Raw genomic sequence first — 18,143 nt, forward strand, 5'->3', positions numbered from 1 at the left:
TGGAGCCAACCCCAAAGGGTCAGGTACTTTAGATGCCAGGAAGCCCTTATTAAACAGTGGTCTCACCCACCATCACCACAAATGGCAGCAGGACATGAATCACAGAGCATTATGCAAAAGGTACAGTATGTAGTGTAATTGAGTGTTCTTTATTTTACAAAAATTGATGATTTATTTACTATAGCATAATATATTTTATAGCTATAAACTCCCCACAGATCCATGTAATCATCTTACATAACTCTGTATCCAGCCCTTTCTAATTTACAGAAACAACATCCAAAAATGGTTGGTATTTGTGGTTGCTGTTTATTTTCCATTGGTATCCACTGGACTTGGCTAAAATTCAGGTAACCAGCAGCTTGGCTATTTCCAGCTTGCTGTGGTCAATGCTGTGGAAATTATTGCTGAGATAAATATACTTCTGTGGAGAACATGATGAGCACTGGCTGGACTGCCCTGGGCTTTCATCAGACACTACCAAAAAGAAATATGAATGTGGGGATATCCATAACTCAGATTGTTCTCCAGTCTTAGTGATACAGACTAAAGATGCAATTATGAATCATGACCTTAAGAGTTAAATTCAGGTCAGCAAAAGCTTGCTCATTCTTTCTGCTCTTAACCACAGCCTGTGTCCTTCTCTTCTTTGTAACCCTATCCTTCTGGGAAGGGTTCCATAGCAGATAAGAGTGATAAGACATCAATAAGACTATGGTAACTCCATTGAGCTATGAATAATAATATTGTAGCCCAAAGAAAGGAAAAGCAGTCACCTCTTTTGAGCACAGCAAAATTTTGTCTTGATTTTTACTGAATTTTTCTTATTCAAGGGTCCATCTTTCAGATCTAGGTATCTGTAATAGGTATTCTCATCTTTTTGCAAATCTGCAAGCAAAAATGCACAAATCTCAAAAGATGAAATTAAAAATGCTAGTGGGAATTTTTCAGCGTAATTTACCCTGTGTTTCAAAATTAGTGTTTAAAAAAAAAAAAGACAAGGTATTTCCTCTACACATCCCAAAACTTCTCTATTCCCAGCAGGCTATTACTGAAGCAGTTGTTCATCTCTGAGGTGAAGGAATCTAAGGACACTGTCACTTACTGTTAGCACTCTAGGAAGAAAAAAACTCTTCTTCCTAAGGTGGAACATCTGTGTTATAGGAAAAACTCAAGGAGCTAACACAGGTGCTTTAATGGAAGTGATTAAATTGATTAGTGAAAAATTATTTTTAAAATCTATTAATGCAGGAAAAAATCTGAGGATAAAGGACAACTGATTTTGATTAACTTGGTTCTTAAATTCTCTTATTTTGAATTTAAAATTTGTTAGAAGTTGAGAGATTTGAAAGAATACAAGAAATAGAAGAAAATACCCAGAGAAGAAAAATTTACATTCCAACTATACATTCCCATTTGTGAATGAGTCAAAGAGGTAGGATAAATAGTAAGTGCCAGATAAACAATTTCTTGAGTAGAAGTAGACTAGTAGGTTAACTTATTGTTTCTCCTTCTTCCTCTGTAAATCCAAGCCCTAGACTTCTGACCTTGGATGGTTTTGGGGTAGTTCTTGTTCATATTATTGTTCCTGTTAGGAATAAGAATAATTTTCTCAGTCATTTTAAAATTCCATCTATTTGGTTATAAAGCCCAGAGTCTTGTGTGGTTAAGATTTGAGCCCTGACCCAACTCTGCCTGCAGCTTGAGATCAGCCTGACCCTGGGCTAGCCAGCCCTTTCAGACTCCTCTGGAATAGAGCTATAGGAGACCTGACAAGGGGGTGGTCACATCCTGTGGATACCTACATTTATCATGTGGGACCCTTAGGTGGCAGTCATTACATACTCTCCCTTTTTCTCTTCAGGAGCTGTTAAGTACTTAGCCTCAGGCTATGAGTTCCTACCACAGTTCTTTTGGCACAGTCCCTACCACTCCTGCTGGCTGCTCCCTTGAGCTGACCCAAACTCCCTCCACAACCCCCTGCCCACCTTTCCCAGCCCCACTTTTCTGAGCCCAGCCATTTGTCTTTCTGGGCAAAGGCCCTTCCAAGATGGTAGACATCAGACTCCCTCAGGGACACCAGTGCCTGGTGTCCCCCTGACAGAGGGTAGTTGGCCATATAGCCCTCTGTAGCTCTCATTCTACTTTGTCACTAGGCTTGTGTGTCCTTCTCTAAATGCCAGGGGACCCTTATCTATAGTCTTAAGTCCTTTCCTGATGCCCTCATCAGTTGGTTTCAGGTGGAGAAAAGTACCTCTTCCCTTTCTCCCAGATAGTTCTCTCCAAACAAACTCCTCCCTGCATCAGCCTGAGGTGGGTGAAGGACTGAGGCTGTGACACATCATTTTTTGGTGTGTCCTGTATAGCTGAACCAGCACCTCTCTTAAGGATGTGCAAATATTTGGTATCCACTAAATAATGGATTCATAGGTCTGCCTTTGGACCTCTGCCAAACTCAGAGAACCACTTTAATAACGTGTTCCAATAATTTAAGTGGGTTTCATGCATTTATTTCCTCCTTTTAATTTTTCTCTTCAAACTCACATTCTATCCTAGTTGTTCGTTTGGACCTCTTAACTCTGGGCCTCCCATGATGGCTATGGGGGGACCCCCGTATTAGTGGTTATGTGTTAGATCCCTTCCCAGCCCAGAGTCTGGGCTGGTTTTTCCTGGCAGCTGGGAAATGAGCCCCAGATGGAGGATGTACCTGGGACCAGCTCCTGTTCTGTCACACCTTCTGGGGAGCAGGGCTCTTGTCTGGCAGGACTTCCAAAGCAATCCAGGACCTTGTCTTCCACCCAGTGAAGCACAGCATAATGGTGTTTGAAGATGAACGCTTCAGTAAGCAGTAAACACTGATTTCTGCCTATGTTAAGTTTTCATTTCACAATTTTTCATGGCTGTTAGAGGAATTAAGATTTAGAACCAAATAATTGCTCTCTTTTAAATAACTGGATATTAAAACAAAGCATTGTTCTCCTTAAATATTCCATAAAACTCTACCTGCCTCTATTTGTTATCTATCCAGCAGAGTTTAAAGCATAAGAGACATTTCAAAACCAAACAGAACTGGCAAGAAGGCTCATGAATAATTAAGGCCATCTAGAAGTCCTTGTGAGACACCATTTATGTTCTTGGAATCCATACACTAGTGAGTAACAGAACACACTTGCTATATAAGGTCCCAGGCATTCAGCTTCTCAAAGAATGATGCTCAATGAGAAGACGGCAGAAAGCTTCCCACACTAATTCTTTGCTTGAAAAGATCCAATTTTATCCTATGGTTTCAGCATGTCAGAAACACAGTCTGTTATGTTGTAATTGAATTGGAAAGTTCTCAACAAATAATTTCAAGGCTTAGTCATTATTTCCTGAAGGTTCACTAAATTAGTAACACTGCAGGCTAATGACTCAGTTTCCTTTTAATGTCATTGTTCATATTCTTAATACACATAGATCATGTCCTATTACATAACACTTAATGTGGGTACACTCACAAGGGACAATTGTGGTTTTAATTCTATATCACTGTTTAGTGTTTTTAAATGGGATAGTGGGCGGTTTAGTGTGATTTCTACAATTAATTTTAAAATAGCATTTTATAAAATTTGTATAAAATATCTGTTCTTATTGAGAAGGGGAAAAATCTTGACGTTTCTCACATGGAGAGATTTTTATTTTCCAGTTTCATAATTATCTATGTCCACAACCACAGTAATACAGTCAATACTGAAACTCTTAAAGGCTCTCCTACCAGAATGTTCCGGTTAAAGGAAACGGAAAGTGTCCTGCTGCGAGAGCTTTGCTAAACCATAACCTTCCTCCAATACAGCATCCCCCTCTATTCACACACCCAGTCTGTCTGCAGTTCCTAACAATCCTAATTCCAGATCAAAACTGGCTACTTGGATCACCTTGGGCCACCTCACCCTCATCTCCCTATACTACTCTAAGAGCCTCCTATGTGGTCCCCAGACCTATTTAGGGCCACAAGAAGAATCTTTCATTTCCCCACCTTAAAATTCATGTACTGCTTCCCAGTTGGAATAAAATCTCAGGTCCTTTCCAGGGCTCACAGACTCTGCCTGATACAGCCCTACTCCTCAGGCTTCACTTCGTGACGTCAGGCCTGTGGTACCCTCACTCACACCGTCATCTTCTTTGTTGTCTGATCCACTCCAGGGCCTCTGCATTTGTTCCTCTCCATCTTGAACTAATTGGGTCCTCCTTATCCCTCAAGATTAATCACATGGCTCCTCCTCAGAGAGGACTACCTCGATCCCCTCTCTATCAGCCACCCCATTCCCTGAGTTATTTCAGATCTCCCTCTATTCCTTCCTCACATTGTCTCCTAATCGACAATTGTGCCTATTGGTCTTCTAGAAAACCTGTGACATCAGAGACACTGAGTACTGTGTTCATTGCTGAATCCCCAGGGCAGAGATGGATGCAAGTTGTATGGGCTCAGTACAGATTTGATGAATGGAGAGAGGGAAGGAGTGAATAAATGTTGTTTGCAAGCGATATGTGCATATTGATTTTTCCTATATGAAATTATCGTTGAACCTGCAGGGCTATATATCTTGCTACTTTTCAATTATTTAAATCAATGGTCAAATTTCCTCACCAATTTAAGGTGGGTGCAATTCATTTGTGAAAGTTACGTTTGTAGTTACAAATCTAGGACCATATGATGTATCATTTTGAAATCATCCACTTTTATTTTCTCCAGCTTACAGGGAACATTTTGGAGTCTAACCCTAACCCTATGGTTTGCTATACATGTGGAGTTGAAATTTGGCCAGAATACTGAACTGTTGGATTACTTATGTGTGCCAGTAATTGACCTGCCTGTCATTACTGTGAGCCCTGAAGAGTTCTTTTCCCTTTCTTGGGAATTCCCAGGAGGGACTACTGGGGTGGACTAGCATGTCAGGCCTGAATGACAGCAGGGGTATGGTGCCCCTGAGAAAGGCACGAGCATCCTAGTGAGCAAACACTTGCCCCCTACAGTCACCACCTCAGAGTCGCCCTCATATGGCTGCTTTAGGTAACTGCAGCCTTTGCAGTGCATCCTTTCTATGTAATAACATCTGTCAGTTTGCTATTTGTGGTTAATATTCTGGTGTTATTCAATATTTTGCCCTGGATATTAAGATAAGAATTTTCTCTTTTCTCTAGATAGTTACACCATGTTTTCTTTAATTGATGTGTGGGTAATTTCCCTCAAGGAAATATGAAGTTGTCATAGTGTAATTTTAATGTGATCGTTACAGAGAATAATCTCATCATCATTATCACTGTTATCCTTTTCAATATTGTAATAATATCTGTAGTAATTACATACTAGAGTAAGAATAAAGTTAGCTTTTAAAACCTAGTGCTTTCATCTATAAATAAATTTGTGAGAACATAGCTGAGAGCTGGGTGCGGTGGCATATGTCTGCAATTCCAGTGACTCCAGAGGCTGAGGCAGGAAGATCACAAGTTCAAGATCAACTTCAGAAATTCAGTGAGGCCCTAAGCAATTTAACAAGACCCTATCTCAAAGTAAATAAAAAGGGCTGGAGATTTGTCTCAGTGGTAAAATGCTTCTGGGTTCAATCTCCAGTACCCAAAAACAACATAGCTGATGTGGGTCAGCTGAGGACCCTGCCTTCACACTCAATTATCCCTCCACTGCTTCTTACCTACTTTAGGATGTTGGCTGTGCTGAATCTGAATTCAGTCACTTCACAACAAAATGATTCAGGAAGCAAGGACTGGGATCTAATCTTTAATTTTCATTTCTTTGGCCTGGGATATTTTTTGATACTTCTATTCTTGCTCTCTTCAAATGACAGAGTACGTTTCCTGATGGGTGGACGTCATGGGGAGTTTAAGTTCCTGCCTCCCTCGGGATATGCCCCTTGCTATGAAGCCTTACTTCCCAAAGAGAAGATGAGATTGGAGCCTGTCAAAGAATATAAACGTGATGCTGATGGCGTTAGAGATCTGTTGGGTACCACCCAGTTCCTCTCACAAGCTTCTTTTATCCCATGCCCTATAGACACCAGTCAGGTAGGTTCAAGTTGCCAACGAGAGGTAACTCACTTAGATAAAGTGAGATTAAATTCTTCTTTCTTCTGTGTTGTCTTTGAACCATTCTTACTATACATTCTGTAGAATTGTGCAGTGTAAACAACTATTCTTGTTTCTGCTTTGTGCACAGATAAAAGACTTCTTAATCAATGAGCATATTAAGCTCTTGCCACATGCAAGGCACTGTTCTCCACCATGGATAGGCAGAAATGTTCCAGTGCTCTCTGAGAATTCACAGCCAAGTTGAAGACACAAGAAGCAAATGTGTTATTTTTTTTTAAAGGCCAAATGTAATAAATACAGAATGAACCGTATGCGTAAATAAGTGCTAGAGACATCCTTTAGGCTAGAATATTTCTGGGAGTCTACAGAACAGATCTAATTCAGTCAGGGCTTTTAGTAGGCTTAACTGGGGTGGAGTGTCCAGGGGTGATCTAATAGGAATGAGGTGAATAAGAGTCTAGAAGCAGAAACATAAAAATAGGAACAGGTGGCAATGGAGATTCTCAACATGGCTGGACAGTTGGAGGGGAACATGCAGGAGGCAAGCAGGAAAATAAAACTGAACAGAATGAGATAGTATGGAGGGAATAGGAAAGCTGGTAAATGGATATTTTCTTTCTCTGCCCAGGGCCTGTATTTTTTTTAATTTTTATTTATTTATTTTTATTATTTGTACCAGAAGTTGAACCCAGGGGCTCTTAACCACTGATCCACATCCATAGTCCTTTTTATTATTTTATTTTGAGACAGGATCTCACTAAATTGCTTAGAGCCTTGCTAAGTTGCTGGGGCTGGCTTGGAACTTGTGATCTTCCAGCCTCAACCCCTCGGGGTCTGCATTTTGAGAGACATTTACAGGGTATGACACGGGGCATGCAACAGCTTTCATCATATCCTACACACCAGTACTATTAGAAACATTATCCTAGGTCTTATAGAAAATGAATGAAAAAAGGGGCCTTGCCTCTAAGGCACTTGGGGCTAATAGTGTGTATAAAGAATAGCTCTTTCAGCCTGAAGACCATCTCTAGTATGAATTTACCACGACCTTCATATGACCCTCTCACCTACATCTTTATCTCTGTGTGCATGAGTTTCTTACTTACCTCCTGTGGCTAGTGATCATGAATTCCCATAAAATAGAAAAGCAGGATTTCTCTGTCTGTTCACAGTCGATATGGCCCCTCAAATATAGAGAGGAGCTGAAAGGAAACTCAGAGGAGTTGGTGCGCTAGAGATGATCCTAGGATTTGGAAAGTCTAGTTCCTGTATTTTTCATGTGTTGTGAAGGAAAAGCTTCTCTTCTACCCTCCTACCTTTTATAACTGATACCTGCAAATTAAACAAAGACTAACAGAACAGCAAGAGAAATAGATAAATTTTAATCTCCTAATAGAGAGTTCACAAAGAAAGGGGACTCAGGAAGGAGGTTAGCATTTGGAAATTAGATGCCATTTTATTAGGGGGAGGGAGATTATAAGGGTGCTCCCTGGAAAACAGATGACTCTGGGGAGAGATAGAGGAATGGGTCCCTAGGCGAGGAGAAGAGAGATGTGACTAGTTTTGTGACAGAGTCTGCTTGGGTGTGGTGCTGACATTTCTCTGGTGCTAAGAATCAGTCTTCCCTGGGAAGGAACAGTTGGATTCTTTGGGGAAGCTCTTTTTTTTAAGCAGATGATGGGAATTTGGAAAAAGTCCCTTCCTGCATCAGTTGTTTGCCAAACGTTTTCAGTTCAAAATAAACCTTATGCCTCTGTGGCATATTCTGGACCCCTTGCAGACAAGAAGTTGAGGGCTCAAGTTCAAAGGAACTCGGTGAACAGGGTAGGGCAGTCGTGCCTACACAGGGAGAAGGAAGAGAGTGAGTTACTGCACTCCTGGTTGCCTCTCCTGCTAGTAAGCAAAAACTTGGGCTTCCTGGAAGAACTGGCTCAGAGAACCAAAACATAAGGGAGCATTTTGATGAGGGAGAGGAGGAAGGTTGCCTGAGAATGAGAAGAGTTCTCCAAACATGCAAGATTGAAGATTTAGAAATCACAGAGCAGAGACACAGCCACAAACCAGAATAACTCTGACGTCCAGACACAAAGCTGAATTCGTGAGGACCCCGTAACCAGGGAAATGTTGCTGGGCAATCAAATAATAGAGAAGTTCTCATTGGAAAGGTGTAATTTATTACCTTGAGTGAGACCTTGTAATTTTTTAGAATCTATCATTCTCTGAAATTACTGTCAAAGGCGAAGTTAAATATAAGCTATTCGGGCATTTCACCCCCAGGCCTCCCGAGGGCATGTTAACCCTTGAGAGTGACGCATTGTTAACTAGAGCACTTACCGCCTGGCCTTTGCAGAGCTGCCTGGGTGCTGCCCAGTCCCTTGCAGAGCATAAGGAGAGGGAGCCTAACTTCCAGCACCTTCCCTGGGAACTCTAGACTCACAGTAGGTGGCTGTCAAGCTAGTATTACTTTGTCCCAGGTAGTCACCAGTTGGGTCATTGATATTATAACTTGACATTGTTTGCAGAAATCCCTTTCCTCCTCAACCAGTGGCATTTTCCCTTTTTGCTGGAGCATTCTGTTCCCTCTGACCTGGAATCCACTTTCACGCTGTGATCAATTGTGGAGCACTTATTTTATAGATTACCTTAATTAATTAATAAAGTCCATGTGTGATTATTGTTTGCTAATAACTTCCCCATTTGCTCCTTATCAAAGTATCATGCTACTTACTTTGACGTTGCCGTAATTACGTCAATTTCTTAAATGTTTTAAATTGAAACACAAATAGTGATAACACATTTTTTAAATGTGTTATTGCTACCTTTCTCTATGATCTTTTTGCTTTATCTTTTTTAATTTATTTTTAACTGGTACATAAAAGCATAAAAATTATGGGGGTGACATGAAGTTTCTATGATCTTTTTTATACATCACCAATTTGATATACTTTATCTAGAAAATAATGTTCTCCATGAACCACACCCCCCACCAAAAAAAAAAAAAATCAGGATTCTTTTTAATAGTAGGATTTTAATAATGGACACACTAATAATAAGTAGAATAGAGCTAGGACTTTGAAGCCAGGCAGGTGATACAGAAGTGAGAAAGGCCAGGCATGTAACCCCTGCTAAAGCAGACGGTGGTTCCTAGCCGCAGTATGTGTGGGCCCAGCATTGGCCATCTTCCAAGTGGACAGAAGAAATTGGAAATCTGGGTTTTTGTATGCTCTCATTTCTTAACGGCTATCAACCAATAAACATGGAAATAATAACAAATTAAAACAGGAAAAAAAGAAAATGGACCCTTAGTTTTGACCTCTGAGGAGAAAGAGCAAAGCAGGAAGACGGCAGTTTTCCTTGGAGGCAGTCAGGGGAGGCTTCCCAAAGGCAGTGACATCAGAATGACATTTAGAAGGATGAATGCTGAGGACCCTTGCCAGATTTCGAGGAGTGGGGGAGCGTGTGGTGAGGTCAAGGTAGTATGTGTGAAGCTGTGGAACTGTGAGATGCTCTGGTCTTTGGGGAGAATTTGAAGAACTCTGGAAAGGAAGTGTTTGTGGAAACTGTGATGAGAGAAGAGCTCTGTACACCTGGCTACTAAGCCTAGTCTTGTCTTAGGAGTGTCAAGGAGCTCTTGGAGAACACTCAGGAGCAGAATGTTTTAATGGGATTTTTGTAATTGTAGACTCATCGTTCCACCTGCGGCAGCATAGATTGGTGAGGACTTAGACAATTCTGAGGCCCTTACAGTGGTCTGTGGAGAAAATAATGAGGTTGAGTGATGGGAGGGGGTCCTTCAGAAAGGCACTTAGGAAATTAACATGATAGATTTCATTTCTGATTCAGAGAGCAGGTAATGTCAAAGGAGAGGTAGAAACCAGGATGAATTCCACATTTGGGGCAGTAGTGGGACCCTTTAACAAAAAAGAAAAAACAGGAAGAAAAAAAGATTTTGAAAGAAAGGTAATGAACCCAGCTTTGGGTAGCATATGGAGGTCACTTTGATGAAAAATCCTTCAAGCAGGAATGGTGGATCTGAACTTCAAAAGAGACCATGGCTAGAGGTGCACTGACTTGGGAGTGACCATCACTGGGTGGATGTGTGTGCTGTCTCCCAAGGAAGGACCATGGAGCAAGGGAATAAGATGAGGGGAACATTCACAGATGAACCTGCAGCACAAATATCTGTAGGGAGGACCTGAAAGGAATGGTCAGAGAGACCTCAAGGAGCAGAGAGGAAGCTGAGAGAGAAAGAGGCAGGCTGGAGGCATGTATGTTATGCAGGGTGAGGTCGGAATGCTGATGCCAGTGGATTCAAATGGGGCACCAGAGCGCTATAGATTTTATATCAGTACAGTTGATTTATATGGTTCTGGATTTTAACTTGCTCCTTTTCCTCTAGGTTGTTTTGCCACCTCACCTGGAGAAGATCCGAGACAGACTGGCTGAAAACATTCATGAGCTTTGGGGGATGAATAAAATAGAGCTCGGCTGGACTTTTGGCAAAGTATGTGTTTCAGTGGACAGAGAGGTAGAGTTTTGTGTTGTCGTGGTACCTGGAAGGGTTCTTCAAAGACTCAAATGAGTGCGGGGACCTCATGAGCCAAAACTCAACCCCTTCTTCCTACCACCTGTCCAGCAGCCTATTGTTGGTCCACCAGAAGCCCTGAAGAGACCAGTTCTCCTCAGACAGAACCAGGAGTCCACCTCCTGACTTCCTTTCAAACCCTGGTTTCTTTTATTCAGGGACAACCAGGTGCAGTTGCTCAACACCCTCCTTAGGACATCCACATCTCTTCTTCCCCTTGGAAAGAGCTGTCCTCTACATGGGTGGGGAAACCTGCCTGATTGATTGATTTTGAATCAGAAGTTGTTTAACAGCCTTTCAGATGTAGCACTAAGATTAATGGCCACATGGGGAGGTTGGGGAATCTCTTTCGCTAGAAAGCATTTTTCACAGTAAATGTAACTTTGTCCTGTGATTTGTATGAGGTTTGTGTTTGGAGGCAGAAAGACAGCTGAGTTCCAAAGCTTCCTGTGACCCTGGCACCCATGATATTGCAGCTTAGTTACTGAAAGGTCCTTCTACTCTAACACTTCTGTATTTATAGAGCTCCCATAAAAGATTCTCGTTAAGTATGACCATCTCTTTTCTGTATGCTCTTGTAATACCACACACCTTTCCTTTAGAGAACTTAGCATAATTGCAATTTTGCATTTATTTCTGTGAATATTTTGTTATAAGGCTGGGGCTGTCTACCTTCATCATTGAACTCATAACATCCAGCTCAGTGCCTGACATGTAGTTCTTGTACTCAAAACATATTTGTTAGTGAATGAATGGCTTGATGTTTCTATTCACACTGCTCAATAGAGTATGCCTGAGCCACATGTAGCTACCAGTTCACCTGTTTCTTGCTTTTCTAATGTGACTACTAGAAATTTTGAAATTACAAACACAGTGCAATTTGAAGCTGGCATTACATTTCTGGTGGATACTGGTCAGGATTCTGCAATCCTCTCTGTTATGAGGAGTGCTGCCCTTCAGTAACATTATGGTCACTTGAATTTTGGACAAACAGAAACATGGCTACCACACATAAAATTACTTCTCTCAGAAAGTATGTTCTAAATGCAAACACCTGTGTAGAAATAGATCCAGGGAGCACAAGCCATTGGCAACCTGGGGATTGTGTGTGCACCATTTACTAGAGAGAAGAACACCAGGTCACCCGTCACCAAGTGGCTATGATATGCTTTGCCCGGGCCATGTTTCAAAGAGTGTTTATTTCTGTTTTCCAGTGCAGTGCCAGCTGTCAAAACTTAAATTATATTCTTTCTTATGTTGTCGCCTAGATACGGGATGACAATAAAAGACAACATCCCTGCCTTGTGGAGTTTTCAAAGCTCCCTGAAACTGAGAAGAATTATAACCTGCAGATGTCAACTGAAACCTTAAAGTGAGTGTTTAATTGAATTGAAGTTGGACTAAAGAGTGAGTGGATGATTTAATGCATTATAACTAAACTGCAAAGGTATGTCTCTCTTGCCGGAAAACATGACATATCCTGATAAATTAGCAGGCGTGGTGATTATTCATGTGACAAAAGGATTTACCATAGTGAATAGCCAATCCACCATTATTATTTAGTGTGAGTACTTCTTCAGAGACTATTTTTTTATTTGCTAGGAATGGCGAAAATATGTAGGAGGCAGAGAAAAAGAAGAGAAACAGAAGCAAAGGACAAAGTGCCTCCTATAGATAAAGCATATCTAAAAACAAATGTGAGGGCTGGGATTGTGGCTGAGTGGTAGAGCATTTGCCTTGCACGTGTGAGGCACTGGGTTCAATCCTCAGCACCACATAAAAATGAATAAATAAATGAAATAAAGATGTTATATTTATCTATAACTTAAAAAAATGGGGAAATGTGGCTTGATTCATTAAAATTCAATTTTAAAACAACTCTCAGCTTCATCCTGGGGATCCCATCCAGGATCCTAAATAAAACTGTCACTATTATAGTCCAAGTTTATGCTTATTGCCTATTCTGGTGTTTTTTCCTCCTCTGTTCCCTAGCTGTCCGTGCAGAACATTCTGATATCATTTTGTTGATAGAACAGTGCTCGGTGAGGTGCTTTGTCTCACAAGCTCACACATGTGATACCTTCAATTGCATTGATTCTTCTCGAGGGAGCAGCTGTGTACACCATGGTGTCAGGCACAACTCGTGGCTCTACACATACACAGCAAATATTTGCTGACCTGTGGGTCTGATATGAGAATCCTATCTGTTCTGTGGAATTAGAAGCCAGCAATAATTCAAAGTGAAATTACAAATGGGAGAATGACTCACAGAGAAGCAATTATCAGGCTTCTCTTTTGTTATTCTGGTTATCATCTGCATCAAAAGTAGGCCAATGGTGGCCCATGGGACAGTCAGACCAGCTATCCCTATTTCTGTAAATAAAATTTTATTGTAACAAAGACGAGCTCATTGGTTTACATATCATCTAGGGTTCCTTTTGCTATGTAATGGCAGAGTCCAGTAGTTACAACAGAGATGAGTGAGTCCCCAGAGCCTGAAACAGTTACTATCTGTTCCTTCCAGGAAATGTTTGCCAACCCCTGATCTAAATGGATGGTTAATATCCATTTCTATCAGCTAAGATACATGTTAGGGTTCTCACTTTATCTTGGAATTCACTCTTGTCTTCTTCCTCTGTTACCTCAGAACCCTGCTGGCCCTGGGGTGCCACATTGCTCATGTTAACCCAGCTGCTGAAGATGATCTGAAGAAGGTCAAACTGCCCAAAAAGTAGGTGATTTTTCAGTGGCTTCAGACTGAATTTTTAGGCTGGGGCTGGGGTGCCTGTGTCTGAAGGCAGATGACAGTCTAGGTACTTGCTAGCACCAGCTCAGGATGTTCCTGGTTCCTGGTTACTTAGAAGGCACCAAGACCCTCAAGCAGAAGCTTCTGAGCAAGAAGTCTTTCAGGGTCTCCCCTCTTGCTCTTTCTTCAGATCTAATGGTTCGTTTTGAGCTATGAAGTTTGACGACCTCAGATGGTGGTCTGTAAGAGTGGCAGTTAGCAAAGGAGCTCGAAAATTGTTGATAGTCACAGCAGAGAGTCACTCCTCTGGCACTGGGCCAGCTTTGTAAGTCCTTTGTGGAAATGTAAGGCTCTGCCAAGATTTCTTTGGACCCCTAGATCTGTATGTGTCCCACTGTCCCTCACACCCCCAACATTTAGAGTCACACTATCTCACATTCAGACACTTGCTCACTTGCTCATTGGCTGCCTCACTCCCTGCTCCCATGTGTGCCAGCCCTGGGGACACACGTACTCACACACAGGTGTCATTGTTACTCTGGTGCCAAGGTAGTGCCAGCTTTACAAAAATGCTTATCTTCCCCATCTTTCCTCCTAAACTCCCAAGCTGCCAGGCTCTGCACACACACAACTCCTATGGCCAAGGAGAGCACATCTGAGAGATGGCAGCTGGAAGGTCAGGCTACTAGCCCGGGTTGCTGGGGTTGGTGCTTATCCATGCATGCTGACTCTGCCCAAGAGCAGCAGGCCTGCTGAGGAGGTGGACTCTGGAAGCTGTTGCCGCCTCAAGAAATTTTAGTGTTTTGTGCTTACAATAGACCCTGGATCTCATGCTGCTCTGTTTCCTGGAAAAAAATGGCCCTGGTCTATCACATTTGGCTTCTGGCCCCTGTCAGTGACTCTGAGGTCATGGGCATCTCTCAACTTGCATTCTCACGTGGCTATGATTAACTTCTCTCTTGAGATTCACTCCAGAGTGCCCTGGCCTTACTCCACTCACACACTGTATCTACCTCAACCTCTGAACTCTCTTACATCTTCACCTTAGCCATGAGATTACAGACATTTGAGACTGGGACTCTAGATCTGGACAGCTAACTGCTAAGGTCACTTCAAGCTCACAGATTCTCTGCTGCCATGATTTTTTTTCCCCAGAAGTAAAGGTTTAGCTTTCCATAAGAGAATGACCATTTTATGCTGATTTATGAGAAAACATTTGACTCGAGGTCTTGTCCTTGCCAATCTGATTTAACTTTTTATGTTTGCAAAGTAGGATGAAAAAGCTGGTGTAATATTGCAGCATGATGAATGTGCCTATCATTCTGTGAGGCACATAGAGAGTTTTGTTAAGAATAGAGGGGCTGGGGATGTGGCTCAAGCGGTAGTGCACTCACCTGGCATGCGTGCGGCCCAGGTTTGATCCTCAGCACCACATACAAACAAAGATGTTGTGTCTGCCGGAAAAACTAAAAAATAAATATTTAAAAAACTAACTAACTAACTCTAACACTCTCTCTCTCTCTCTCTTCAAAAAAAGAGAGTAGATTTGCACAGACCCTCTATTTTTCCAGCACTCTTCTCTGAAATATATGCCATACATTGGTTACAGTGACAATAGATTAAGGGCTTTATCTGTGAAATTGAAATAGAACTGAGTTGTCCATCAGAAGGGAACTTCTGACTGTGGCTTCATTTACCCAAGTTTGTTAACCATGTGCTCTTGATCCAAAGCCTAGAATGGGAGAATCATAAAGATCTGTTCAAAATATATCGATTTTTGCATCTACTTGTAGCTACATGATGTCCAATGGCTACAAGCCAGCCCCTTTGGATTTGTCTGATGTGAAGCTGTTGCCTCCTCAAGAAATTTTAGTGGACAAACTTGCAGAAAATGCACACAATGTTTGGGCAAAAGACAGAATAAAACAAGGATGGACCTATGGCATTCAACAGGTGAGAAATGCTGGAAGAGTTAGGAAATATGATCATCCATCAAAGTGCCATTTTGCTCTGGAGAGTGATAGATGGGAAGATGGAGATTGTCCTTGCACTGTCTCTTTCACATCCAGTGTACTGGATGGAATTTGTGATGGTCACATTGATATTGACTTCAGGCATAATTCCAATTTTGTAGGAATGGATAGGTTTGCCTCCTCCCCCCACCTTTTTTCTTTTTTTTTTTTTCCCCAGAGATTCACTCATCTGTATTGCCCTGCATGTGTATCCACTAGCTGCACTTTCTCTTTTTTATGCCTCTTGCATTGTGGAAAGTTGAGCTTTCATTTCACTCTCCAAAACCAAGACTAGGAACAAAATAACATCATAAATCAGCAGGATTTCTGGGATGGTTCCAACGATGAGGGTGAAAGGGGGAACCTAGCCCAGAAAGTGGGTAAACCAGCATGACCAGAAACCTGTGAGTCCTTATCTCAGTCCTTTCAACAGAGAATTCCTGGGCAGAGTTCCTGTCTTGAGAAGGAGCTTAATATCCAGGTCACAGCAGGGAATCAGGTAGTTTAAAGCCATGGTTCAGTCCCAAGCCATCTGACACACCTTTTTCCTTAAAATGCTTCCTAATCACCAGTAGTAGGTTAGTATAAGGGAAGTTTGGGGGTGACTGTGTGCACATGAGCCTCCAAACTCACTAATAATTGGGAATCAAGAAAAGTGCAGCCATGAAAACCATAAAGGGTGGGAGAATAAGTTCAAAGAGCGTGTCATGTGGGTTAGTACAGATGACTTGTTCTGCAGTCATCCCTACTGTCTTCTGAGTACCTCCTGAGGAACTGAGGACTCTGTATCAGGTGTTCACTCTTGCAATGAGATGGACCCACTCTGGCTCTGCCACCTCTTCTGATGTTCCTTTACCAGGCCTTGTTAAAAGGCTCTTGTGAAGAGGCCATCACAGTCCATGGTGGCATGAATTTCTGGAGGGGAATAGTTATGCAAATCCTTTCTGCCTCACTTTGGGACTGGAGGTTTCTAACCAATTTTGTGACACTTCATTTTATTTGCAGGCTGGCACTACTAAAATGTGTTATTTAATGCTAGCTTTGAGCATTAGTAAAATTTTTCCATTTATACTCATTTAATCCTGAAGAGATGTGGCAAATATGTACATTGCTAAATATCAAGGCACATGGGGAAGAGCTAATAGACTGGTACAAGCCAGCCAGGCAGCCAGGAATGTGTGAGTGGGACGAGTTATTTGTAAAGTTGACATGTGTTTTCTTGGCACTTCTTTCCTGCGACTTCACATAGGATTTGAAGAACAAAAGAAATCCCCGTCTGGTGCCTTATGCGTTACTGGATGAGCGCACCAAGAAGTCCAACAGGGACAGCCTGCGAGAAGCTGTTCGGACGTTCATTGGTTATGGGTATAACATTGAGCCATCAGACCAAGAGCTAGGTAATGAGCTCAGATTATTTATTCTGAGCAAATTTTGCTAAATAGGCCCTCTTCTGGGAAAGTGCTAATTTTAAATGTGTCTTACTTGTACTATTAGGAATGGCATTTTTTTTAAATGGTGTATTTTCTTAAGGGGGGCAGTGGACCGTGTTTAATGTAAAGCATCATCACATTGATGTTTCCATGATAAGCCTTTCTGTGACCCAACTCCATGGGAAATACATCATCTTCTAGGGAAGCTAAGATTTTCAGAACACCTGGTCATAGAACCATGTCACCTTCTCTCTTGTTCTTTAAAGATACATCAGCTTACTTTTAGAACAAATAATCACATCTCCAAGAGTTGAATTCTATTGATGATTAAAATCACCAGCTTATAATTGATGAACATGATATTATTATTGTCCTTTACCCCAAGTGGTACCATAGGCCCCAGGGGCAGAATTAGAAGTGGCTTGCAGGATGGCTTTGGAATCGGACCTGGATCCAAATCTTTCACTCACTTAAATGAATGATTAACCCTCTCTGAGCCTCAATATTTATTTTTTATCTTTAACATAAAGACAGTATCACATTCAGAACTATTATGAGGACAGAGAGAGACGGCCTCTAATAGATCTGCTACATAATTATCACTCAGTAAAATGGGGTCTTGTTATGAGATGATGGTGACGATTGTTGTGCTATAAACAGGATGTTACAGTGCACAGTGGGAGCTCTGTGGCCATCTTGGTTGTCATCCAGTTCTTTTGAGGAATGCTACTTATTAAAAGACTATCTACTCTCTTTCCCTCTCACACCTTCTACTCGCTGTTCTCACAATAGCTGATCCAGCTGTGGAGAAAGTCAGCATAGACAAGATCCGATTTTTCCGGGTGGAGCGGTCATATGCAGTAAGGTCTGGAAAATGGTATTTTGAGTTTGAAGTGGTGACCGGAGGAGACATGCGAGTCGGCTGGGCAAGGCCAGGCTGTCGGCCTGACATTGAGCTGGGGGTTGATGACCAAGCCTTCGTGTTTGAAGGCAGCAGGGTGAGTCAGTATAGTATCCACAAATCCTCAATACAAGCTTTTCTTCTCCACACCTTTCCCTGGAGACTGAAAATACTGAGTGTCTGGATCTTAGGTCTCCAAGTGAGAGGCCCCCACCACTGGCTAAGGAGCACTGAATGAGCATGACCTAGTGATTGTTTCTTTGCTCTCTTCTGGCAAAGGTGAGGGCTATGCCCCAAATCGTTTTTATAATCACTTTCATATCTGTTTTTTCACCCAAGCCATCAGCTCCACTCCACTTGTTGAACACTGTGTAACTGTTATGCT

General features: G+C 41.8%; 1 protein-coding gene across 1 annotated transcript in view; it reads left to right on the forward strand.

The window, feature by feature from the left end:
• Ryr3 (ryanodine receptor 3) overlaps positions 1-18,143 on the forward strand; it is a 356,005-nt gene that overhangs the window by 138,970 nt on the left and 198,892 nt on the right. Inside the window, exons 20-26 of the mRNA XM_015480130.2 lie at positions 5,844-6,060; positions 10,484-10,588; positions 11,938-12,041; positions 13,317-13,400; positions 15,209-15,368; positions 16,677-16,824; positions 17,650-17,855. Of these exons, the coding sequence (XP_015335616.2) occupies positions 5,844-6,060; positions 10,484-10,588; positions 11,938-12,041; positions 13,317-13,400; positions 15,209-15,368; positions 16,677-16,824; positions 17,650-17,855 (1,024 nt within the window). The remainder of the gene's footprint in view (positions 1-5,843; positions 6,061-10,483; positions 10,589-11,937; positions 12,042-13,316; positions 13,401-15,208; positions 15,369-16,676; positions 16,825-17,649; positions 17,856-18,143) is intronic.

Source organism: Marmota marmota, unplaced genomic scaffold (genome assembly GCF_001458135.2).
Source record: "Marmota marmota marmota unplaced genomic scaffold, marMar, whole genome shotgun sequence".
NCBI classification, from domain to species: Eukaryota; Metazoa; Chordata; class Mammalia; order Rodentia; family Sciuridae; genus Marmota; species Marmota marmota.